Source organism: Ornithorhynchus anatinus, chromosome 3 (assembly GCF_004115215.2).
Source record: "Ornithorhynchus anatinus isolate Pmale09 chromosome 3, mOrnAna1.pri.v4, whole genome shotgun sequence".
NCBI lineage: Eukaryota > Metazoa > Chordata > Mammalia > Monotremata > Ornithorhynchidae > Ornithorhynchus > Ornithorhynchus anatinus.
The window spans coordinates 53609499-53637121 of NC_041730.1; the positions used below are offsets into that span (position 1 = coordinate 53609499).

General features: G+C 42.8%; 2 protein-coding genes across 3 annotated transcripts in view; both read right to left on the minus strand.

Annotated features, from left to right (window-relative positions):
- The window catches only part of SLC14A2 (solute carrier family 14 member 2), a 736943-nt gene that overhangs the window by 570516 nt on the left and 138804 nt on the right, over positions 1-27623 (minus strand). The window lies entirely within an intron of this gene.
- Positions 15498-15858, minus strand: LOC100080384 (40S ribosomal protein S21-like). The gene has a single exon (XM_039911485.1). The coding sequence runs from the start codon at positions 15803-15805 to the stop codon at positions 15554-15556; it is 252 nt and encodes an 83-aa protein (XP_039767419.1). The 5' UTR covers positions 15806-15858; the 3' UTR covers positions 15498-15553.

The window sequence follows — 27623 nt, forward strand, 5'->3', positions numbered from 1 at the left end:
TCATTAAAAACTTCCAGTATTTCACCTCATCTTGAAGTATTTCACTCAAAGTTTTATAAATCAAAATGTGCCAACCTGTCATGAACCAAATGGACCAAATGGTAAAGAGAGAGAATAGCTTCGGAGTCAGCTGGTTCTAAGGACCAAACTGCTTCCCTACCTGGCCCTATATATCCTCCTCTTTTTTCACCCCCTCCCCATTTCCTCAATTTCCTCCATGAAGGTTTTAGAACTGGACTAATCTTCCACATTTTATCTACATTCATCCTCTTCCAATTCTAAATGGAATTTCTTCCCACAGGAAGATGTTAGGCAGAACATATCAATCAGTTCAAGAAGGATTTGGATAAATTCATGCACGAGAAGTCCATTGGGTTATTAGAGAGAACAAGGCAAGTAAGTAGAGGGAAATGGAAGGTACATTAGAAGGCTGGAGTCTTAAATAGATTAAATAGAAGAAATAAGACCTATTGGAAAGACCACAGGCCTGAAAATTAGAGGACAATGGGCAAGTTATTTTACTTCATGGGCCTTAGTTTCTTTATCTGTAAAATAGAAATTCAAGGCCTATTCACCCTCCTACTTAGACTGTGAAGCCCAAGTGGGACAGGAACTCTGTCAATCTGCATACATTGTATTTACCCCAGAGCTTAATACAGTGATTGACTAGTGTAAATGGTTAACAAATATCACCAATTATCATTATTACCAGGAAATCAGCTTAGGAAGTGTTAGAATGAAAAATGGGGGCATCAGGTTATCCCTCTCTAACCATTAGGGTTGATGTCCAGCAGGGCAGTCATAACATTGAACCCTCAAGTGTCCTCTGGCTCCACTGTCAAAGACAGGATACTGGGCTGGTTGGATTGCTGGACTAATTCAAAGTGACCCTGTTTAAGGCCTAAAATACTGAAACTCAGCCGAAATCCATCAGTGCAGAAGTCTACGCTGATATAGTGGGTTGAGAGGGAAGATTCCCTTTCAAAGCAGGAATGACCAATAATCAGCCCTGGTGCCCAGTAAGTAAACATCTTGTAGACTGTAATCTCAATGTGGACAGGAAATATGTCTGTTTATTTTAAACTGTATTCTCCCAAGCACTTAGTATAGTGCTCTTCACACAGTAAGCACTCAGTAAATAAATGAAAGAAATGTTTATAGAAAGGAGGCCAAACAGTCCATTTGGTCCTCTGAGGAAAGATAATGTCTAGAAGCCTAGAGTGATGGCTTCCTATAGGAGGGAGTCTGGACTAGTGGAAAGAACACAGGACTGGGAGTCAGACCACCTGGGTTCTCATCATCACCTCCTCCCCTGGCCTACAGTGCAACTTTGGGCAAGTCCCTTCACCACTCTGGACCTCAGTTTCCTCTATAAAATGGGCATAAGAGTAACTGTAATACACAAACTGTGGCAATGTAAACAGTAATAAATCTATGACATTTGTTAAATGGGTGAAAGCCATCTAGCTTGAGGGGTTGCAAGTACCATAAACACTGTAAACTGCCACAGCAAATAGTATATAATAATAATAATAATAATAATAATAATAATGAGAGCTGTTTTCCACAGAGTTTGTGATTAATAAATGCCACTGATTGATTGACTGAACAATGGTTGTGATACTGTTAAGTGCTTACTACCTGCCAGACATTATGGAATCCCTGGAGTAGATACAGTGTAATCAGATCAGACACAGTCCCTGTCCCCCAAGAATAACTTGCAGTCTAAGAGGGAAACACAGCAGGAATTACATACTGCAGGTAAGAAAACAGAGATCCAGAGAAGTGACTTGTCCAAAGTCACACAATAGTTTGAGAGAAAGGATTAGAGTCCAGATCTCCTGACTCTCAGTTAGTTCTGTGCTCTTTCCACTAGCCAATACTGGTTCTATGTGCTAAAAGCTAATGAGGGTGCAAATAACACAGTTCAGATTTGGGGATATTACAGAAAGTTGACACAGTTATGTAATTCAGAGGAAAAAGAGAAAAATCATAAATAAGGAAGGCTGAGCATGACATTCACAGGCGGCAATGCTTGATTGAGGGCAGGCAACTCATTGAAAATAGGTGTTAAGGTGCTCAAGATTATAATGGAAAATTGTAGTTTTCAGGGCTTAACTAAATTGCTCATCCTCCAAGACACCATACATGTCATTTTACTGAATCAGTGACTACAAGGAGAAAGCATCTGGAATGGGGGGAAAAAAAAGTTGGCAGAACCTTCTCTGGGCTTGAAATTTTCCCATTTTTCAGTATTAGAACCCAAACCGCTCATTAACCATTAGCCACTGTCTTTTAGATTAGAAATGCTATCATCACCCCAGGGTATAATTGGATCACAAGAACTGGAGTTTCTGCTGGGGATTCTCCTTGAAGAGACTGTTTCCTTCTTTCTGATTTTGTGACTCTGTTTAAGACATGGAGAACAACTGTGGAAATGTATCAATTTCAGGTCAAAGGTGAATCATCAAACTACTGCATAATCTAAAATCCATACATCTAGCTTACTAGCAAGTCATTCATCCTGAAAGCCTCTCATCTCAAGAAATGTACTTCGCTGATGCATAGTCTCTGTAATTTAGCAGGAAGCTTGTGTTCCAAAATCCACCTGACTTTAAATTCTAAGAAAGTAGTTTGATGTGATGTCTCTGCTTGCCACAAAGCAGGGATGCCTTTACCTAAGGAAACAAAAACTCTTTATTTTCACAGAGCAGTACCTTTCAGCTAATGAGAGTGCTGTCCCCTAAATTTTCATTGTTTTAAGAGCAAGTGACTGCTGACAGTTTCCTTTCAAGCCTGAATGATGAAAGGAAAACATCCCACTGCCTCATCTGGCTAGCTTGCTGAGAGCTAATGAGCCTGGGGCAACACCCATTTTTGCTGGGCTCCTGTGACCTTATGTCTGCCAACTCACGAGGAAGGAGTGAAAAATGTACTGCCGGTTCCCTCCAACAATTCCCACAAGATGTCCTGAATGTGCCAAATAATTTAGTAAATATATATCAAGTTACTGTGTTGAAGCATATTCCAATGAATTGCAACACCAAATATATCAATCTAAAGGTCATGCTTTATTTTGCAAAGCCCAAGTCCTGCAAGGAGCACAGAGGCTAGAGCAGCAGATTAAATCCATGTATGGTTAAAAAAAAGCAGCTTTAGCAGCCTTCCCTAGCTAATTGTTTTCTTTGCTCTAGTAACAGGGAGTTTCATTTTCTGCTCATTGTTCTCAAGGTTTATCTTGACGTTTCACTGGACACGGTAATATCCTACAAATAGAACTAGGATGTACCCCACGATAACGAGGAGGGTATGAAATGAATGGCAGAACCAACAGTCCGAAGTCTCCAGATTTCCTTCTCATTTCTTCTCTAGCCCCAGTCATTGGAGAGTGCTGGCTTAAAGGAGGGATTACAGACTAAGAGTCTTGCCTTGAGCACACGGCAGGAGGGGAGAAAAGAAGTTGGAAATTGGGTTAGTAGGGAAAAGCAGGGGTACTAGTGCCACAGCGATTCTTCTGCAGGCCCGCCCTAAAGCGAGTTCCTTGGCTTCCTGGAAATGTGTTGGAAGAGGAAAGTCTCAGTTTACGAGCAGGAAAACCAATAGAATATTGTGCAATAAGCAACAATGCAACAGATTTGTTTTCAAAACACTGCTATCACTTTTACTTATGAGGAAAAAGAACTCAACCTGCTATTTTTGTATCCCAGCTACACAAAGAAGCACAGGTCCAAGGCCTAGACAAATTGAAACCAAAGGGATATTTCACTAACTCTGACTTTCCTTCCATTATCTTCTTGTTAGGACTTTAAAAATAATGTGTGTTTGCCAAAGAATTACTACTGAATTTTCCACAGGCAAGCCCTTGTGTTCTGTTAGACTAGTGACGTAAGGAGCAGGTAGGGATGACGATGGCTAGGGGAAGAAGGTTAGAAGTGGGGAAGATGAAGCTAGGGAGGAGAGCAGAGGATAAGTTTGGAAAAAAAACCGCTCCATCTTCTCTTGTAAACCTACTACTCCCTCTAACTCTCCCATCATAGCCAACAATACCATTATTTATGACCCAAAAGCTCACTACTTTAGGGTCATATTTGTCTCCCTTTTGTCCCTTTTTTATGGCATTTGTGAAGCCTTTACTAAGTACTGGGCACCATATTCTGGGGTAATAATAATAATAATAATTGTAGTATTTGTTAAGTGCTTACTATGGGCCAGGCACTGTACTAAGAGCTGGGGTGGATACCAGCAAATCGGGTTGGACCTAGTCCCCGTCCCACATGGGGCTCACAGCCTCAATTCCCATTTTACAAATGAGGTAACTGAGACACAGAGAAGTGAAGTGACTTGCCCAAGGTCACCTTGCAGACAAGTGGCAGAGCTGGGATTAGAACCCAAGATCTTCTAACTCCCAGGCCCATGCTCTTTCCACTAGGACCACACTGATTCTCCCCTTCTAAATTGAGGCTGCTTTCCAAATGCTTGCTTGTATCCACCCCAGCACTTAGTAGAGTACCTGGCACAAAGTAATCCCTTAACAAATATGACAATTATTACATAATTAAATGCTGCCCTTTTGGCCTCCACAGTATTTCCCACCTCTGCCCCTTCCCCTCACTTGCCAACCCGCTGGTCCAAGCCCTCATCCCATCCAAGCTGGATGACTGCATCAACTGATTTCATGATTACATTTTGCATTACTATTCATTGAACAGATGACATCCTTTAAGATGATTCGATAAAGGTGCTATTTCTAGTGGCTACCGATTGATCATCTTCATAGTTTAAATTACTAGGTCACCTGATGATTATTATTGTGGTATTCGTCAAGAGCTTCTTGTGTGCCAAACACCATATTGAGCACTTGGGTACACATGAGTTAATTAGGGCAGAGACAGGTCTTTTCTCACATGGGCTCACAGTCCAAGTAGGAAGGACAACAAGGGGAGGTACTGGGGAAGAGGGAGGTGGGACTTTCCATGAAGCTCTGTAGAGGGAGGGATCTTCGACCAAGCACACGTGAATTGAGGAGGGGCTGGGTGCATGGGGAGTGTACTGCCTGTATAGTACACCCACTGAGGACACATTACAGGCTGTAAGCACCCTCTAGACTATAAGCTCTCTGTGGGCTGGAAATGTGTACTCTCCCAAGTGCTTAGTACAGTGCTCCACACACAGTAATTACCCAATAAATATGACTGAAAGAATGAATGTTCATGGTTTCCTCCAAAACTTAAGTAACACTGTTCCAGCTTTCCTGCTGGTTCTCAGGCTGCTGCCCCTCCAAGGGACAGAGAGGAGGCAGAGGGCTTGTGTGGGGGAAGGGGGACATGCGTGTCATTTCCACCTCTGGACCAGGGAACAGAGAAGTCACTTCAACAGGGGCAAGGAGGACCCATGTCCACCCCCCTACTCAGCAGCCTGGTCTGTGGAGCAATGGTCAAAATGGAGAAGCCCCTTTTCTCTCCCTTCTCAGCAGGAAAGCAGCCAAACTAGAGTGGCTCTGGCTCAGCCCCTTGGCAGAGTTCATGCCACCCATCTCTCCACTCCTCAGCCTGGGTTTTGGGGCAGCAACTGGAACAGGGAAAGGACAAAAGCAACTTTGGCTCCTCACCAAACCCCAGACCTCTGGCTCCAGCCCCGGGGCAGGTGGGCAGAGAAGGTGATAGGAGCAGCCTCATGTTGGTCTTCATTTTACTTAAGAAAACCTACAAAAAATAAATCCCATAGTACAGGGTCAATCCTGGGACCAGGAACATCTAACACCCATACCTCCATCATGGATGCCTGTGGAGGGCAAGAGCCAGACAGGCCTCAAATGAAATCATATGACTAGTGCCATGTTACCTTGTAGTTCAACCTCTAGACCTTGAGACTGTAGTATGCCCAGATAAATCCATCATTCAATCAAATGCTTTTTATGCAAAACCACACCCCCCATCAGGGTCACTGCCTGCCTACTTCTTGATCCTCTTGTCTCCCATTTCTGCACTTCCCTCTATTCTACCCGGCCTGGATCATCTTCCCAGAGTACCATGTAGATTGACATCATCCCCTGTCTTTAAAACCTCTAATGGCAACATATTTCTTTCTGCATTAAACAAACCTTCCACCATTAGCTTCTAAGCTCTCCACAGCTGTTGTCTTTCAACTTTTCCAACCTTTCCTCCTGCTACACCCCAACTCATACTCTTCCTTCCCTCCCAGGTTCCTTGTGCAAATTTTCTCTTTACTCTTCCATCTCAATGTGTACACATCTTTCCTCCTGCTTGGACATCAAATGTTTCAAACTGTCTTCCTCAACATCATTCTCTAACCATTCAGTTATCATGCATAATGGCTTATTTATTCATTCATGCTTTTTTGGATTATATTTGTTTCTATCCACTGTATAGGTGTTTTCATTTTCATTAATAATGTACATGTACGATTTTTGTCTGGCCTGCTTCATCTGTTAGATTGTAAATGCCCAGAGGGTATGTACCTTGACCTCTAGTCTTCTTATATGTTCTGATGTGCTGGTTCAATCAATCAATCAATTGTATTTCTTGAGCATTTACTGTATGCAGACCACTGTACCAAGCACTTCCCTGCCCACTATGAGCTTGGAGTACTGAGGGGGAGACAGACATAAATATAAATGAACTCATTACAGATAAGCACATAAGTGCTATGGGGCTGTCGTTGTGGGGATGGGCAAGTGAATAAAGAGAGTAATTCAGGGCAATGCAGAAGGGAGTGGAAGAAAAAAAGAGGGCTTAGTCAGAGAAGACCTCTTGGAACAGACTTGCCTTCAATAAAGATTTGAAGTGGGGGGGAATAATTGTCTGCCCGATATGAATAGGGAGGGCGTTCCAGGCCAGAGGCAGGATGTGGGTTAGAGGTCTCTGGTGAAATAGATGATATCAAGGTACTGTGAGTGAGTAGGTTGGCTTTAGAGAAATGAAGAGTGTGGGCTGGGTTGCAATGGGAAAGTAGTGAGGTGAGGAAAGGGGGGCAAGGTGATTGAGTGTCTCTTCTGGTTTCTTTACATTGTAGATGCCCAATTAACATTTATGATCATAATGCATTTAGTAACCCTAATCCAGCCCTAAAAAAAAAAAAAGATTTTGAGTAACACATGGAATGAGATAAATCCAAACTTTTTTTTTTTTTGCTACCTTTCTTTCGATCCCTTTGCACGGCCCTGACAGAGCAGCCTGTGCTCTGTTCTGTCCAGTTTTAAATAGCAGAAGGGCCTTCCCAAATCCCTCAGTGTCATCTTGTCTTCCTCGAGGAGAACAGCTTGATCACTTATAATAATAATGATGGTATTTGTTAAGCGCTTATCCAAATGTTTCTTGTGCTGTCCCTATAGAGGACTTGAAAATAGTAAAGCATTGGTATTTTTAGCTCAGGTGCTGTTTTCAAAATCATCCTCTTTGCATTTTGCCCGTCTGCTCCAATTCATTATATAGTACTGCAGTCACTCATCATCTCCTGAACTTCTTGCTGTATCAGCTATTCTTTTTAATAGCTCTGGGGTGCCAGGATAACGCTAGACTGTTTATAGGATGGATCTCACTCTTTTTCTCTCAATAGATAAGCTGTTTTCTTCCTCTGTGATTTTCTAGTATTAAGGACTAACATCCTAAGGATGGGAGAAACATCCTCAGGAAGAACTCAGAGAGATTAAGGAATCAGCATATTGCAGACATTATTTAATTTGATCCTGCTCCACCCACATATATGTAGAAAGAGTTGGTTCCTGTGCATAAAAAGGAAGGCCCAACTTACTAAAGGCTGTCTATGAATTCTGGTTTTTGAAACTTCTGTTCCATCACTTGTGACATCGCCACCATCCTCTCTATCTCACAGGTTTGCAAACTTGGCACTGTCCTTGACTCAACTCTCACCTTCAATCCACCTCTTCAGTCAGTCACCAAATCCTGTCGGTTTCATATTCACATCCACAGAATCCACACCTTGCTCACCATCTACACTGTTCCTCACTGCCCCCGAGGACTTGTCACATCCCACCTCAACTACTGCATCAACCTCCTCAGTGACTTCCCTGCCTCCATCCCCTTCCCTACTTCAGTAAAACTTTCAATGGTTGCCCATCCATTTCTGAATTGAGCAGAAACGTCTCACCATTGCTTTATGACATGCAATCATCTCTCTCCTCTAACTTTCCTCACTTCTCACCCACTACAACCCAGGTGTCATATTTTGTTCCTCTAAATCCAACCTCGTTTTTGTCTCTCGCACCATAGACCCCTTGCTCTCACCTACCTCCTGCCTGAAACTCCCTTCCCCTCCATAGACAACAGACCACCATCATCTCCATCTTCAAAGCCCTACTACAATCCCATCTCCTAAGGAATTCTCATCTCATCTCTTCTTCCTACCTATTTTTCCTCCCTACTGCACTACCTATGCTCTTAAATCTGTACACCTAAACACTCACTCCACCCAGGACAGCACTTATAATAATGTTGGTATTTGTGAAGCGCTTACTATGTGTAGAGCACTGTTCCAAGCGCTGGAGTAGATACAGGGTAATCAGGTTGTCCCACGTGGGGCTCACAGTCTTAATCCCCATTTTACAGATGAGGTAACTGAGGCACAGAGAAGTTAAGTTACTTACCCACAGTCACACAGCTGACAAGTGGTGGAGCCAGGATTCAAACCCATGACCTCTGACTCCGAAGCCTGGGCTCTTTCCACTGAACCACGCTGCTTCTCTATGTACTTATGTACATAATCCTACACTCCATCGTTTCCCCTACTAATAATTTAAAGTCTATCTCTCCTGTTAGATTGTAAGATCCTTGGAGCAGGGATAATGTCTACTAACTCTATTGTACTTCCCCAAGTACAAAGTACAGGGCTCTACACACGGCACACAAAAAAATACTATTGATGGATTGACGTTACAGCTCAGAAGGTGGTACAGAATAATTACATCTCACTTTCCCCTTTTATGCCCTGAGGATCAAGCTGCCTACCATGTGCCCCATAGGAATATAGTTTATTTCACTGGGGAAGTTAGTGCAGGGACAGGATCAGTGGAACCAACATTGAATTAGCACACTGGAAATACAGGTTCTTTTCCCAGCTTTGCATAACTACTATAGTCCTATAAGTAAAAATAATACTTATAGTGACATACTGAGTGCAAAGCACTGTACTGAACATTGGGAATAATACAAAATCATAATCAATTATATTTACTGAGTGCTTAACCATGTGTAAAGTGTTCTCCAAAACACTTGTGAGAGTATAATATAACCAAGTTGGTACACAAGTTTTCTGTCCATAACAATTTTACAGTCTAGAGTGGGAGACAGACATTTACATGAATACATAAATTATGGATATGTACAGAAGTGCTGTGGGGCTGAATTTAGGGTATATAGAGGGTGCAAATCCAAGGGCAAGGGTGATGCAGAAGGGAGTGGGAGATGAGTAGGAAACAAATAAATGAGGGCTTTGTTGGGGGAGGTTTTTCAGAGATGTGTTTATTAATAAGGCTTTGAAGGTGGGGCGAGCGGTCGTCTGTCAGATAAGAGGGTGGAGCTCCCAGAGGCAAAATGTGGGAAAGAAGTCAACAACAAAATATACAAGATCTTGGTGTAGTAAGTTGGTTGAAATTAGAGGAGCAAAGCAGGTGCACTAGGTTGTAGTAGGAAATCAAGGAGGTAAGGCAGGAAGGGGGAAGGTGATTGAGTACCTTAAAACCAATGGTAAGGAGTATGTGTTTGATGCAGGGGTGGATGGGCAACCACTGGAGGTTTTTGAGGAGTGGGAAAACATGGACTGATAGTTTTGTAGAAAAATGTTTCGTAGAAAAATATTTTTGTAAAAAAATAATTTTGTAGAAAAAAGGCACCAGACTTAAGTATGGACTGAAGGCGGAGAGGCAGGAGGCAGAGAGATCAGGAGGGAGGCTAAGGCTGTAATCGAAGTGGGATAGCATAGGTGCTTGGATTAATGTGGTAGCAGTTTGGAGAGGCAAGGGCAGTTTTTACTGATGTTGTGAAGACTGAACCAACAGATTGAATATGTAAGTTAAATAAGAGAGAGGAGTTGACAATAATTCCAAGGCTATGGGTCTGTGAAATAGGGAGGATGGTAGTGCTGTCTACAGTGATAGGAAAGTCGGGGGGTGGGAAGTTGGGATGGGTAGATGAGGAGTTCTGTTTGGGACATATTACGATTGAGGTGTCAGTGGTACTTCCAAATGGAGATGTTCTGAAGCCAAGTGGAAATTCGAGATTGCAAAGAAAAAGATTGGGGTTATAGAAATATAGTCAGATTCAGTCCCTGTCCACTTAGAGCAGTGGACAATGCTTAGAATAGTGCTTGCACATAGTAAGCGCTTAACAAATACCATCATTATTATTATTACACAGGGCTCAGAGTCTAAGAGGTAGGAAGAATGGGTAATAATAATAATAATGTTGGTATTTGTTAAGCGCTTACTATGTGCCGAGCACTGTTCTAAGCGCTGGGGTAGACACAGTGGAATCAGGTTGTCCCATGTGGGGCTCACAGTCTTAATCCTCATTTTACAGATGAGGTAACTGAGGCACCAAGAAGTTCAGTGACTTGCCCAAAGTCACACAGCTGACAAGCAGCCGAGCCGGGATTCGAACCCATGACCTCTGACTCCAAAGCCCATGCTCTTTCCACTGAGCCACGCTGCTTCTCTTTTTTTAATGGGGTACTTTACCCCATTTTGCAAATGAGGAAACTGAGCTGCAAAGAAGTTAAGTGACTTTCCCAAGGCAAGTAACAGAGCCAGGACTAGAACAGGTCCCCTGACTCACGGGTTGATTGATGTTCTTTCCACTACTATATCTATTAAGTGCTACTGTGTGTCAAGCACTGTTCTAAGGACTGGGGTAGATACAAGACAATCAGGTCTGACACTGTCCCTATGCTATATGGGGCTCCTAGTCTAGGTAATAGTAGGCAACAATGCCAGTTATTTTCATCTGACAAATATCCACCCTTCTCCATCTCATAGGGCATATAATGAGAAAAATTGCAATCAGTCATATTTATTTAGAGCTTACTGTACACAGAGCACTGTTCTAAGTCCTTGGAAAAGTTCATCACAGCAATATAACGAACCTGTTCCCTGTCCACAATGGTTGGAGATACTAACAGTGAAGACTCTTGTGCACTTCATATGAGAGAGTTTATTTGGGTCCAAAGCACAGTCTTTAAGAAGGTCTTTATTAAGCTTACTGGGAATGCCAGAGGGAAGGCATGAGTTTCAGGATTTTCTGGCCCTATCAAAATGCACATCATTTAACAGACTGAGAAGGATTTCACAGCAAATCAACCAGGATTCCTAGAGTAAAGAGTTCCCATTCTCTCTCCTGGCAACCTGCACACTGTAAAGAAATATGCACATTAAAAGAAATAGGTCTCTCTGAAGACGAACTCTTTGTAGCTTGAGGCTTTAGACTGAGGCCGGAAAAAAAAGAAGCAAAAAAATGCTCATTCAATACCAGAATATATGTGACCCAGACCTCCTGATCTCAAAGGAGGTGAAACTTCCTGATACATTCCTTAAGTTAGCAATAATCAATTCATATCACAATGAGAGAAATTCTTGTGTCTACCAACTCTGTTATATTGACTTTCAAGTGCCTAGTAACATGGTGTAGTAGATAGGGTCTGGGAGTCAGAAGGCCAAGGGTTGTAATCCCAGCTCCTCCACTTATCTGTTGTGTGACCTTGGGCAAGTCACTTCACTTCTCTCTGCCTCAGTTACCTCACCTGTAAAATGGGCATTGAGACTGTGAGCCCCACATGGGACAGAGACTGTTTTGCTGGTATCCACCCCAGCACTTAGTACAGTGCCTGACATATAGTAAGTGCTTAACAAATACTGTAATTATTGGGAAGCGGCATGGTGTAGAGGATAGAGCACAGACCTGGGAGTCAGAAGGTCATGGGTTCTAATTTTGGCTCCGCCACTTGTCTGCTGTGTGGCCTTGGGCAAGACATTTCACTTCTTTGGGCCTCAGTTCCCTCATCTGTAAAATGGGGATTAAGACTGTGATCCTCATGTGGCACAGGGACTGTGTCCAACCTGATTTGCTTGTATCCACCCCAGGTCTTAGTATAGTGCCCGGCACATAGTAAGCACTTAAAAAGAAAAACACAATTATTATACAGTGTTCTGTACACAGTAAGCACCATCAATAAATACAATTGAGTGATTCCCCTAGGGCACTGGTTGCTCTCACCAAGTCATTTGAGTGCTTGTTAAGTGTAAAAAAAGAAATCAAACCATTCTATAATTGGATCAGAAGAATGATCCCACAAGCATTCTGCTCTGGTGGTGGCATTTAAGGAGGCTTGAAGATGTCAGTGTCCTCGTGGACACCAATCTCAATGGTAATAGATGCAGCACCATCTAATAACATCCTGCTCTTTTCTCAGTGTGGTCCAGTGGAAAGAGCATGGGCCCATGAGTCAGAGGGCCTGGGTTGTAATCCTGACTCTGTCAGTTATCTGTGTGACCTTGGGCAAGTAGCTTCACTTTTCTGTGCCCCACTTTCCTCATCTGTGAAATGGGGATTAACTCCTCCTCCCTCCGACTTAGACTATGAGCCCCATGTGGGATAGGGACCATGTCCAAGCTGTTTTTTCAATTGTCAAATGAAGATTAAATACCTGTTCCCTCTCCTACTTTGTGAGTCCCACGAGAGATAGGGGTTGTGTGTCCAAAATGCTTAACTTGTGTCTAACCCAGTGCTTGCATCAGTGCTGGGGTAGATACAAGCACTAAGTGCTTACCACATAAATAATCATCACCAACATCATCATAACCAAAGGTGTCTGAAAAGAGCCATGAGGGATCAATTCATTGCCCTGTATTTTCATTGTTTCACCCTACTGGGGTAAGCACTGCACCCCTAAATTCACTACACCTGTTTAGACTGTAGCTCCATTTGGGACATAGATTATATGCAACCCCATAAACTTCCATCTACCCCAGTGGTTAGAAAAGTGATTGACACAGTGTAAGTACTTAACATATAACATAACTAGCATCATTACTACTTAGGATGCTGCTAAGTGATACATTTTATCCATATGTAAGGTAGAGAAGTAGTTCTTAATCCTTCTTGAGGGCATCTGCCTTGAGGGCCTGAAAACAAAGTTGAATTTTATTTCACTGGAATGGAGCAGTAAGGACTTTTGTGGTGGTAAGCTATTGCCCCAGGCAGAGAGGGAGAACATGGGCTGGGAACAAGATGGTGAGCTGGAATTTCAAGGATACTGGTTGTATCCTGGCCTGGGTAGACCTCAAGCAGGATGTTCTTACCCCTCTAGGAAGAGGAGGTTCTCTCTGAATGCCCAGGACTTGAATGACCTCTTAAATGACATGTATCAATCAAATATTGAGTCCTTACTGGGTGCAGAGCAGTGTACTAAGCTCTTGAGAGAGTTCAGTACAGAGTTCCCTGCACTCAGTGAGCTTTCAGTCTAGAAGTTTCTTTTTCTGGTGAGGTTAGAGACACTCTATCCAGGGGCAACCAATTGAACCCCTAGCTCTGATCAGCAGGCTTACATCAAAGTGGGGACCACACAAGAGGGTGGATGGCTCTACACACATAACTATTCCTAAAATCAACCACTCAAGCACACGTTCCACTGACCTGACTTTTCCTTCTCCCTACACATGAACAAAAGTCTTACACAAGTAAATTGCTTAGGATATTGTTAGCTCAATCACTACTGTAGTAGCTCTAGACCATAAATTTGCTGGGGGCAAGAATCTGTTATTTTTCAATATTTTACTCTCCCCAACACTTAATACAGTGCTCTGCACACAGTAAGTGCTCAGTAAGAGTCGGAAGCATCACTCAGCAGCATCCTGAGTAGTAATGATGATAGAGTTTTTGTTAAGCACTTCCTATGTGCCAAGCACTGTCCTAAGCACTGGGATAGATACAGGTTTATCAGGTTGCATACAATCCATGTCTCAAATGGGGCTCAATCTAAACAGGTGTAGCCAATTTAGGGATGAATTGCTCACCCCAAATGGGGTGAAACTGTGAACACTGCCTGCCTCATTATCCAGCAAAAGGAAATTTTGCCTGGTGAATTTTAATTTTGCAGAGAAAATACAAGATGATGGCTTCATCCCACATTGCTTTCCTCAGCCACTTCTGCACACCTAGATTGGACTTCCACATCAGTAGCATCATCTCTGACTACCAAGAACAGCACTAGTCAGTCAGTCAGTTGTATTTACTGAGAGCTTACTGTGTGTGCGCATACACACACACATATCCATCCTTTTTGGAACTCTTCCTCATGAAAATATCCCCTTTCCCTTGAATTTTCAACATTAGGGAAACTACTAATAATAATGATGGCATTTGTTAAGTCCTTACTATGTGCCAGCACTGTTCTAAGCACTGGGGTAGACACAAGGTAATCAGGTTGTCCCACATGGGGCTTACATTCTTAATCCCCATTTTACAGATGAGGTAATTTGGCACAGAGAAGTGAAATGATTTGCCCAAGGTCATACAGCAGACAAAGGTAGAGCCAGGATTAGGACAGTAGCCTCCATTAAAATGTTTGTTGCATATCCTGCAGTCTACAACATTTCAGTTCATCTTACACCAAGAACTTATATATTCCGCTATATCTCATGTAGCACAAATGTAGCACTGTACTAAACTCTGGTCTAGATACAAGCTTATCAGGATGAACACCATCCATATTCCATGTGGAGCTCACAGTCTTAATCCACAATTTACTGAGGTAACTGAGGCCCAGTGAAGTGACTTGCCCAAAGTCACACAGCAGACAAGTGGCAGAGCCAGGATCAGAACCCACATCCCTCTGACTTCCAAGCCTGTGCTCTATCCACTAGGCAACACTTTTCATTCATTCATTCAATAGTATTTATTGAGCGCTTACTATGTGCAGAGCACTGTACTAAGCGCTTGGAATGAACAAGTCGGCAACAGATAGAGACAGTCCCTGCCGTTTGACGGGCTTACAGTCTAATCGGGGGAGACGGACAGACGAGAACAATGGCAATAAATAGAGTCAAGGGGAAGAACATCTCGTAAAAACAATGGCAACTAAATAGAATCAAGGCGATATACATTTCATTAACAAAATAGGGTAATGAAAATATATACAGTTGGGCGGATGAGTACAGTGCTGAGGGGAAGGGAAGGGAGAGGGGGAGGGGCAGAGGGAAAGGGGGAAAAGAGGGTTTAGCTGCGGAGAGGTGAAGGTGGGGTGGTAGAGGGAGTAGAGGGAGAAGGGGAGCTCAGTTTGGGAAGGCCTCTTGGAGGAGGTGAGCTTTTGGCATCCAGGCCTCAACTGACTAAAGTACAATCAAACAACCTAAGAGCTTAGTGTTCATTTCTAAAGCCACCACGGCATTTTACTTGCTCCAGACTGACTGAAAAAGCATTGAGACTTTGGACCCATTCTAGTCCTATGAAAGGAACCAAACCAATGAGGTAGATTTCTTTGTCATTTTATTTTGTGACAAAGGATCCATATTAAAAATTCTCTTCAGTTAGAAGTTCTTAGAAACAATGCCATCATTTTTGGCCAGTCGGAGGATAGAGTCATCTGATTCACCCATTCTACGAATAGCTCCACAGATGGCATAAGTTTTGAACTGACCATTGAACCTGCCCGTGACCTTATCAACCTCGGCTACGTTAATCTGGATGGATGCATGGTCCTTAGCTCTGATTATCCTATTGCTGGCAGAGCATTTCCGCGGGACGTACAAGTCCACGAACTCACCGGCGTCGTTCTGCATCTCGGGCTTCGGGCTGGTGGGCCTGGTGCTGCCGCAGCAATGGCCGCCAAGCGAAAGGAAGTGGCGGCTGCTCCGGCAGCACTTCTCTTTGTTGTAATGTATATTGCCTTAATGTTGGTTAGAGAGCTGTTTGTATTTCAGAACCTCCTTGTTGGTAAGCTCATCTCACCATTTGATTCATTCATTCAAACAAATTTATTGAGCACTTATTGTGTGCAGAGCACTGTACTAAGTGCTTGGGAGAGTACATTGGGTTCAAATCCCATCTCTGCCACTTGTCTGCTGTGTGACTTAGGCAAATCACTTCACTTTTCTGGGCCTCAGTTACCTCATCTGTAAAATGGGGAGTGAGACTGTGAGCTCCACTTGGGACAGGGACTGTGTCTAACCAAATTCGCTTGTATCCACCCCTTTTGAAAAAAAAAAATTTTGAAAAAAAAAATTTTTATTTTGAAAAAAAAATTTTCATTTTTTGGGAAACCACTTAGTACAGTGCCTGGCACATAGTATGTGCTTAAGAAATGCCTTTATTATTATTATGTAACAATAAACAGACACATTCCCTTCCCAGGCAAGTTTACAGTCTAGAGCGGGACATGTTCTTCCTTGCAGGTAGTGTTGATCAAAGTTCTAGAGTTTTAATAATGATGGTATTTGTTAAGCACTTACTATGGGCGAAGCACTATACTAAGCTCTAGGATGGATACAAGCAAATCAGGTTGAACAAAGTCCCTGACTTTTGTGCCTCTCTGTGTAGGTCACACTCAAATCAGAAAGTTGGACTGCACCACAGATTTGTACATCTTCAGTTTGGCAAGAAATCCAGTGGTATCCTGTGCTAAATAGTCTGATCTTTTTTTCAGATTATCATCATGCTTCACTGATTATCTCACAAGAGGCAGTTTGTCAACACTACTATGAAAGAATTCATGCATGGCTGAGATTATCCGGTTTGCCAAAGGCATTACACCCAGAATTTTCTTAGCAAAATTTGGAAATCCACCCCTCCCTCTAAAAGCATTTGCTAGGGGGCAAAATCATGTATCCTCAAGTGGCCCAGAGGCACCTTGAGTGAAAATACCTCCTGGCTAGGACTTCAGGGAATAACTGTGTTCAGGATTTGGGCAGAATCCCCTGTAGCTGAGCTTCTATAACAGCCCCTCGGAATCTTTTGGCTTCCCATGGCATTCACCACAGTGGCATTTATATGCCTAGCTGCAGAAACATCCTTCTGATTGCTCACAAATGAGAGCTGCAAGAAAGAACAAAACCAGTCCTCTATAATTTGTTTCAACTTCTGTCTCCCTCTCTGGATTATAAGATCCTTAAGGGCAGGGACTGTGTCTCCCAACTTTATTGAAACCTACTCTCCCAAACATTTAGTTCAGTGTCCTGCACACAGTAAGCCCTCAATAAATACCACTGACTGATTGATTGAGCCAAAGAATGGAAACATGGATGTGAATCTCAGCCATGAGTCAATTAATCAGTGGCATTTAAGTGCTTACTATGTGCAGAGCACTGTACTAAGCCCTTGGGAGAGTTCAGTAAAACACAATTAACAAACGTTCCCTGCCCATAATGAGCTTACAGTCTAGAGGAGTCTGGGGGGATCCTAAGCCTTGGAGAGTCTCTAAGTATGGGGTCAACAGCACAGGTTCTGCTAGAATCTTAAAAAGTCAGCCTGATTACCATGTCCATTACATAGCTCACATCAACAGTTACTGGGTCCTTTCACACCGCTGCCCACCCACCAATATCCTAAAGCAGAAGAATGTTAAACATGCATCCACTGTTATGCTTACTAAATTAGATTTCATTAAAGGACAAAGTCTTTACTGTAACTTTATTAGGTTTGGTTAAGGATGTATGCACAGGCTTTATGAGTTCCTATTCACATCTGTGACATGTTACAACTGGAATAATTCTGGATACCCAGAGAACTGGGTATTGGCTGTACAGGAAGCAGATTCTGCCCTCCCTTACCTCTAGGCTGTGTTCTTTGCCTCCAACAAGATATTGTGTGGCTTTGAACAAGTTACTTCACTTCTCTGTGCCTCAGTTATCTCATCAGAGAAGGAGCGTGGCTCAGTGGAAAGAGCATGGGCTTTGGAGTCAGGGCTCATGAGTTCGAATCCCAGCTCTGCCACTTGTCGGCTGTGTGACTGTGGGCAAGTCACTTAACTTCTCTGTGCCTCAGTTCCCTCATCTGTAAAATGGGGATTAAGACTGTGAGCCCCACGTGGGACAACCTGATTCCCCTATGTCTACCCCAGCGCTTAGAACAGTGCTCGGCACATAGTAAGCGCTTAACAAATACCAACATTATTATCATCTGTAAAATGGAGATTAAGACTGTGAACCCCATGTGGGACAACCTAATTATCCTGTATCTACCCCAGAGCTTAGAAAAGCGCTTGGCACAAAGAAGCGCTTAACAGATACCATAATTATATTGAGGAGAAAAACAGAATCCAATCTTAGATTATGCCACTTGCCACCCACAGCTGGAGAATTCAAATCTAATGCTTTGGTTCTGGAAGTTTCCAAATTGTTGCTTTCAACAAAACTTCACCACAACTTTATTGCTGCAGAAGCAATGTGGCTTAATGGTTAGAGCACAGGCCTGGGAGTCAGAAGGACTTAAGTTCTAATGCAGACCATTTTCCTGCTGTGTGACCTTGGGCAACTCCGTGCCTCAGTTACCTCATATGTGAAATGAGGATTTAGACTTTGAGCCCTATTGAATCCCAGCTCTGCCACTTGTCAGCTGTGTGACTCTGGGCAAGTCACTTAACTTCTCTGTGCCTCAGTTACCTCATCTGTAAAATGGGGATTAAGACTGTGAACCTCATGTGGGACAAGCCGATTACCCTGTATCTATCCCAGCGCTTAGAACAGTGCTCTGCACATAGTAAGCGCTTAACAAAAACCAACATTATTATTATTATTTGTGCTATGTATAGTGTCCAAAATGACAAGCTTGTATCTACCCTAGTGTTTGGTACAGTACCTGGTACATAGTAAGTGCTTAAAAAATACCATTTTAAAAAAGTCCTTCAATAGCCCCTGTAGATTTGCAGCCTAACAAGACCTGCCTGTTCTAATGCATATTTCCATTCTCCTTCCGATGTTGCTTTAAACCTCTCTACTCTTGGAAGCATGCCAGCATCTCCCAACATTTTTTTCAACTGGCACCTCAATCAAGGTATTTATTCAGCTAATCAAAAAGTAAATAATGTATACAACTTTATGACTTTTAAAATTCAGTCTCCTACAGTGAGATACAAATGAAAACAGAGTTTTCATAATGCCTGTGATAGATGACGGAATGCTATTTAATGAAATAATCTGAGTGAGTCATGCAGTACATGTTTTCTAGAAACAAGAACCATTGAAAAGAGGTTAAGTGACATGAAGGCCTTAAGATTCTTAGCTCAAATAATATGGGTGTCGGAGAAAAAATTGTTAATGTCATGAAAAAATTGTTAATGTCATGAAAATGGAACCAAACTGAGGCAGAAAAGCATCCATCATGGGTTTCCAACCAGAAAGAGAGGTTGGGTCCTAGAAGGTTTATGAGAAAGTGTTTAAAAATCTCAGATGAAGGAAGCATTATGGTCCAATGGAAAGAGCCTGGGAGTCAGAGGACCTGTATCCTAATCCTGGCTTCACCACTTGTCTAATGTGTGACCTAGGGGAAATCACTTCACTTCTCTGTGCCTCAGTTAGCTCACCTGTAAAATGGGGATTAAAATTGTGAGCCCCATGTGGGACATGGGCTTTGTCCAACCTGATTTTCTTGTGTCTACCCCAGTGCATAGAACAGTGCATTAATATACATAAGTAAATTAAGGATATGTACATAAGTCTGGTTGGGCTGAGGGTGGGGTGAATGAAGGGTGAAAATCCAAGTGTTACAGATGGTTATGAGTACAAAATGCAGATGTGTTACAAAAATGCCAAGATGGCAAGTGACAGGACAAGGCTTAGGGAGAAAAAGGATTAATTGGGGAAGGCCTGGAGGAGGTGGAATTTCACAAGAGCTTTGAAGTTGCGGAGAACAGTGGTCTGGTGGATTTGAAGAGGGAAAGAGCTTCAGGAAAGAGGCTGGGTGTGAGCAAAGTGTCCAAAGTGGGAGAGGAATGAGGCCAAGTGAGAATGTGATTTTTAGAGGAATAAAGAGCATGAGCTAAGGCATAGGAGTAAAGGACAGCTGTAAGTAAGAGGGAGAAACCTGATGGTGTACCCTAAAGCCATAAGGTCCAGATTTTCTGCTTGACATGGAAAGGAAAGGGCAACTTTTTGATATTTTTGAGGTGTGGGATGATGTGTGCAGAATGGCAACTTAGAAAATATAATTTGGGCACCAAAATGAAGTGTGGACTGGTAGAGTCTGGAAGCAGGGAGAGCAGTGAGGAAGCTAATAACAGTAAGTCTAGCTGGGATTTGGCAAGTGTCTGCATCAGCATGGTTGTCATTCAGATGGAGAGGAAGGAGTGAATCCAGAAATTTTGTGAAGGAAAGAATGATAGGATTTGGTAACAGACTAAAGGGGAGAGTTGAAAGCAATAGAGGAGTCAAACATAATGCCAAGGTTGCAGTGAGACTTCTGAGGAAATGAGAAGTCAGGATGAGTGAGAAAGATTTGGAAGTTTTTTTTTCATGATATTTGCTAAGCTTACATGAGGTCAGAATCTTGAGAGAAACTCACAAGTAGGGGGTAAGAAATGGGGAGATGCTCTGCGGGGCCAAGGGTCAGGTTTATCTCTTCCCATCCTACTTCCATGTGGAAGTTCAGCCAGGGCCATTGTAATTCTAGGACAGTAGGGGTCCAGAAGTGGGAAGGACTGGGGTTCTAATCCTGACTCCAGCACTTGTCTGCTATGTGACTTTGGGCAAGTAACTTCACTTCTCTGGGTCTCAGTTACCTCATCCATAAAATAAGTATGAAGACTGTGAGCCCCACGTGGGACAAGGAATGTACACTCTGATTAGCTCTTATCTACCCCAGCACTTAGTACAGTGTCTGGCACTTATTAAGACCTTAACAAATACCATTATAAAATAAAGTACAACAGCCATGGCAGAAAAGGAAGTGAGGGGAGGATGGCGCTGTTGAGACAGCAACTGTGAATCTCCCCGTAGGCAGAGGGCCTGAGCCTCTGTCTTGAGCCCACCCTGCCACCACCACCAAAGTTAAGAATGAGAAAAAGGGGGGTTGTGGAGGGGGGTGGTGAAGGGTGGTTGTGTACTTTGTGTGTGTATTTATGTTTGCTGTTGACATAAATACTGCCTGGGTGGGGACAGGAGAGGAAAAGGACTGAGCATCTCCCTGCTTTCTTGTTTTACACAGCACCACCTGTCCTCTAGCTTCTCTGCTCCAAAGACTTCAAAGTACATTTAAGAAAGTTTTTGAGGGGGAGAGTGGGGAGGCACTCAACAGAGCAGCAGGGGATTGACACAACAGGATTTTAATGAGTTTCACTGCGGGGGGCGTGAGGACTGCAGAGCTAGTATAGAAGAAATTCATTTGCCTCAACTGGGCCAAGGCCTTGTGGGTGACTGAAGGGTGTCACTGCATGAGAATCAATGCCTTTTGCCAGTAAATCTCATCCACAGATCACCTAACAATGCTGCAAAGAGCTTCACCTACTCAGGACAGAATAACAATAACTGTTGTATTTGTTCAGTGCTTATTGTGTGCCAGGCACTGTGCTAAGTGCGGGGATGGATATAGGCAACTCAGGCTGGACACAGCCCCAGTCCCACATGGGATTCACAGTCTTAATCCCCATTATATAGATGAGGTAACTGAGGAATAGAGAAGTTAAGTGACTTGTCCAGGGTTACAAAGCAGACAAATGGCAGAGCAGGGATTAGAACCCATGACCTTTTGACTTCCAGACCTGTGTTCTATCCACTATAATCATCATAGTTAAGGCAGAGCGCTCTATTGTAAGGGATAGGAAAACTGGATCTTCTGCCAATCCCCACCATAGCACCTACGGCAGTTACACTGTTGCAGGACTGAATAATAAGTGGAATTACTGGGTAATAATAAATAACAATGATGATGATAATAACGATAATTATGTTATTTGTTAAGGACTTACTCTATGCCAAGCACTGAGGTAGAAGCAGTTTGATTCAGGAAAGCCCAGTTTCCGTCCCACTTGGGGCTCACAGTCTAACTCTGGATCACACACTGTGAGGTCCAATAATGACATCAGTCCACAGACATGAAAGCAGTGCTCATCATACACCCCCACAGTGAACAGAAAATGTGAAGAGTCAGGAAAAGAATAGACTACTTGAATGGCTGCTCTCTGTAGGCAGAAATGGAGCTTCCAAAATCAGGGGGACTATGATAAAGGCTTTAAAGAGCATAAACTTCTAATGGTGTGGACACAGTTTGTTGCTGTTGCTGCCTGTGTGTTTGTTGTTTTTTTTAATTGTAATTGTTAGGTACTTACTACATGCCAGGCACTGTACTAAGCACTGGTGTAGATACAAGATAATTGGGTTGGACACTATTCATGACCCATATCTTTTTTTATGGTATTTGTTAAGCACCTGTGTCATTCATTCATTCAAGCATATTTATTGAGTGCTTACTGTGCAAAGCACTGTACTAAGCGCTTGTGGAGAATATAACAATAAACAGACACATTCCCTATCCACAGTGCACTGTTCTAAGTGCTCAGGTAGATTCAAGTTTATCAGATAGGACATAGTCCCTGTCCCACACTGGGGTCATAGGCGTGAGTAGGATTGAATCCCCATTTTACAGATGCAGTAGCTGAGGCACAGAGGAGTTGTGACTTGCCTAAAGTCACACAGCAAGCAATTGGCAGAGACAGAATTTGAACCCAGGTCCCCTGAATCTCAGGCCTGAGCTCTTTCCACTATGTGACTCTGCTTCTCTAAGTTAAGGGATAGACACAGATAATGGGACAGTCTAGGGTACAGCCAACAGAAACAGGGTGATCGTCTTAGAGAGGACACTTCTGGAAGACCGTGATACCGAGAGAGAGACAAAAACAGTATCAGGCACTCGGGGTAACAAATGCAACAATACAACAAAGGGCAATCTTCCTGTGAACATGGTGTAGATCTCAGCCGCTATACCGTCACAAGCCGATGAAATCTCACTATTAGTAGAGTCACCTTCGAACCCAGAGGTCAGCTTAATATAGGAAGGGCTTAACCATGTTCCTTTCCCCACTACTGAATTAACAGTGGGCGCTTCAGGCACTCTCCTAAATGAAGAACCATGTTTTTCAATTTGCACAAAAAGAACTGGGAAAATCTGTACTTGAATCTCTACCCTCAGCTGAACTGTGGATAAACAAAAGCTTCAGATACCATGGGAAGCCAGTTGTCCCAATAATGACAATGATGATGATATTTGTTAAGCTTTGCTATTCATTCATTCAATAGTATTTATTGAGTGCTTACTAAGAGCACTGTACTAAGCACTTGGAATGTACAAATCGGCAACAGATACAGTCCCTGCCCTTTGATGGGTTTACAGTCTTATCAGGGGAGACAGGCAGACAAGAACAATGGCAATAAAGTGTCGAGCACTGTTCTAACCGCTAGGGTGGATACAAGATATTCAGGTTGGACACAGTTCCTGACCCACATGGAGCTCACAGTCTTAATCCTCATTTTATAGATGAGGTAACAGACACAGAGAAGCCAGGTGACTTGCCCAAGGTCACACAGTAGATGGGTATCAGAGCCGGGATTAGAAGCCAGATCCTTCTGATTCTCAGGCCCTTACTCTATCCAATAGACCAAGCTGCTTCTGTAACGTATAGCTCATTTAGACATGAGCCAAAATATAGCACATTTAGATATAAAGTTTGTATATTTCTGTAGACTGGAAGCTCTTTGTGGGCAGGGATTGCATGTAATAATTCTAACGTGGCTTAGCGGAAAGAGCCAGGGCTTGGGAGTAGGAAGTCGTGAGTTCTAATCCCGGCTCCGCCACTTATCAGCTGTGTGACTTTAGGCAAGTCACTCAGCTTCTCTGGGCCTCAATTACCTCATCTGTAAAGTGAGGATTATGACTGTGAGCCCCTTGTGGGACACCCTGATTACCTTGTATCTACCCCAGCTCTTAGAACAGTGCTTGGCACATAGTAAGCACTTAACAAATACCACCATTATTATTACTGTATTATACTTTACCAAGCCCCAAGTACCATGCTCTGCACACAGTGAGTGTTCAAAAGACTCCATTGAGTGATTTAACTAAGCACACCCCTGACAGAGGGCCAATATAAGTCTTGAACGATTTAATCAACTCTTTTCTTGCAACAACCATTCTAACCCATACTGCTTAGGCCACACTTCCCTACCAACCAAATCTCTAGCAAAACAATAGAGTGGACTGATTGGAACATTCCCTTTTGTCCCTGTTCCCGACCTCACACTAGGAAAGGGGCCAAGGCAGGGGAGGAAGAGAAAGAGAGAAAGCAAGAGAAAGAGAGAGAGAGGGAGAGAGAGAGAGAGACAGAAAGAGAGAGAGACCCAAAAGGTCTGGAAGACCCAGAAACAAGATAACTAGTTCCTAGATTTACTTCCTAAGGAGTTTAAAGCATTTCTCAGAGCTGGGGAACACAGATGTGTCAACAGAGTTGACCAAATTTGTTTGTCAAGTTGGGTGGTCACTGACAGCCTTCCCTCTTCTGGATTAGGAAATGCTTGTGATGTCACACACATTATAGCGGAAAATCAGAGTAGCTTAATGACACAGAGAACACGGTTTTCTGGAAATTTGCAGATTATATGTAAATTTCACTCAAACATCCAGTTCTGAATCAGAACTGGATGGGAGCAGGCCAGATGAAAACCAGATTGTCCAGTATACAACTGGTTGACTGGTCTCCTGACTCATAAGGTTAAGAAGATGTGCATAAGCATTATTCTCTAACAGGTTTGTGGGATCAGTGAATATCCAGTGCTCAGCACTTAGAACATTGCTTTACACATAGTATGCACTTAACAAATGCCATAATAATTATTATTATTATCCAAAAGGAAAACTGAATGAATATTTAGGAGAAGAGTGAGAGCTTACTTTTCTGGAACCTTTTGGATATTATGGGGTCTAGTAATCTAACAGCCCATTACCTCTCAGTAACCATAAATTGACCACAATGACCCCAAAAGTTGATATCAATTAATCAATTGGTGATATTTATTTAGCCTTTACTGTGTGCAGAGCAATGTACCAAGTACTTGGGAGAGTACAATTTGACAGATTAGACACAATCCCTCCCACAAGGAGTTTACAGTCTAGAGATATTCCACCCAAACTCATCTATCTGTAGACTGTATGCTCCTGTGGGCAGGAATGTTGTTGCTTTTTAAACCAAGTTTTTCAGAAGAAAGTTCCATTTTAGCCATTATGGATAACACTAAGAGGTAGTTGTGTATTCTTACCCAGTGGCACTTCTGTCTGATCTCACTGTCTCCACTCATCCCATTACCCCAATTCTCGCCTTCACAATTTTCCTAACACAGTGAACAACATCTCCATCACCCTGTCCCAGTAGCCAGTATTATCGTTTGCTTCCTACATTCACCCTGTCTAGAAGTCCTGGTGTTTTTTCCTCTACAGTATTTCACAGAGTCCCTCTTTCTTCTCCACCCTACCTCAAGCCCTCATACTAACCCAGATAGACTTATGTAGAAGAGGTACCATTCCATATAGATTTCTGTAGAAGAGGGCTTGCTGTCTCCCCACTAGAAGCACTTCTTCCATTCAGTCTATCATACCCACAGCTGCATTGTTCACCTTTTTATTGTGCCTTTTGGAAGACAAAACTCCCTCCCTCCACAACCTCCAATCACTCCAACTTCTTCCTACACATATTAATAATAATTGTGGAATTCATTTAGCATTTACTGTGTGCCAGGCACTGTACTAAGGGCTGGGGTGGATACAAACACTCTGACTCTCTGATGTCCAGTTGACTGTGATGCCTTTTCTAATTCACGGGACCACTTCTCACCTCAAATCCAACCAACCATAAGCTTTCCCTTCTTTAAATCCCTCCACAGAGTCACCTTCTCCAAGATATAATCTCTAACCAATCCCTACGTTCCCTGGATATGCAACTCCATCAAAAGCCTTAGCATTTGTCAGTTTGGTATTTTTTAAACAAAAAACAGATTATTTTCAGTTAAGCTTTAATTTCTACCTATCATATATTGGGTAATTTAAGTCCAATGACCACCCTAATTTAATTTTAAACTTTTCAATGGCAAGGATCACATTTTATACCTTGATTGCATGTTCCCAAGCACTTGGTAAATAAATTTGCACAGACTATATAGATGCTCAATCAATTAATGGTATTGACTGAATGCTCCCTGTATAGAGCACGGTAGTAAAGCTTGGGATAATATAGTGCAGCAAAACTGGTAAAAACATTCCTCGTCCATAAAGAGCTCACAGTTTAGAGGGGGACAAAGACATTAATATGGATAAAATATGGCTATGTAAATAATAATAATGTTGGTATTTGTTTAGTGCTTACTATGTGCAAAGCACTGTACTGAGCACTGGGGGGATACAAGGTGATCAGGTTGTCCCTCATGGGGCTCACAATCTTCATCCCCATTTTAAAGATGAGGTAACTGAGACCCAGAGAAGTTAAGTGACTTGCCTAAAGTCACACAGATGACAAGTGGCCGAGCCAGGATTAGAACTCATGACTGACTCCCAAGCCCGGGCTCTTTCCACTGAGCCACTGTGGGCCTGAGGGTGTGGTGAATAACAAGTGCTTTGAGTAGACAGATAAAAGTGCAGAGGTGATGCAGAAGGGAGAAGCAGCATGGCGTGGCCTGGTGAACAGAGAATAAGCCTGGAAGCCAGAAGAACTGGGTTCTAATGCTGGCTTTGCTACTTGTCTGCAGTGTAACCCTGAGCAAGTCACTTCACTTCTCTGTGCCTCAATTACTTTATCCGTAAAATGGGAATTTAGACTGCGGGAAAGGGACTGTCCAAACTGATTAGCTTATATATACACCAGCATTCGGTACAGTGCCCAGTACACAGTACGTGCTTACCAAATACCATTAAAAAACAGAAAAAGGAGCAGTAGTTGGGGAGAAGAGGTCTTAATAAGCAGAGCCTCTAAAGATATGATTTTAATAAGGTTTTAAGCAAAGGCAGAATGGTGATATCTCTTATATGAAGGAGGGAGTTGCAAGCCAAAGGAAGGTTATGGGTAAGGAGTTAGCTGTGAGACTGAGGATCAGTGAGTAGGTTGGTGCTAAAGGAGCAAAATGAGAGCACTAGGTTGAAATAGGAAATCCATGAGATAAGATAGTATGGGGCAAGGTGATTCCTTTAAAGCTGATGGTAAGGAATTTCTGTTTGATGGGTCAGTGGAGGTACTTGAAGAGTGGGGAACTCGGAATGAATGCTCTTTTTCTTTGAGAAAAGTGATCTGGGCAGCAGAGTGAAGTATGGCCTGGACTGGGGAGACACAGGAGGCAAGGAGGTCAGCAAATAAGCTGATAGAGTAATTCAGGCAAGTAGTCAGTGCTCGCCTGCAGTAAGCATTCAATAAATATGATTGATTGTTTGCTTTGCTCTCTTGTTCCACTCAACCCATATCATGGTAGGGGAAAGAGGGTTAATGTATCAATTCTTGCAACCAAGGATGGATTGGTGTCAGAGGAACAAAGTGTGCGGGCTGGGTTGTAGTAGGAAATTAATAGGTGATGGCGGGAGGGAGTTAGCTGATTGAGTGCTATAAAGCCGATGGAAAGGAGTTTGTTGCGGAGGTGGATG

Coding starts and splice junctions, on each gene's coding strand:
- LOC100080384 (XM_039911485.1), bottom strand. CDS start 15,805: ATGCAGAACGACGCCGGTGAGTTCGTGGACTTGTACGTCCCGCGGAAA.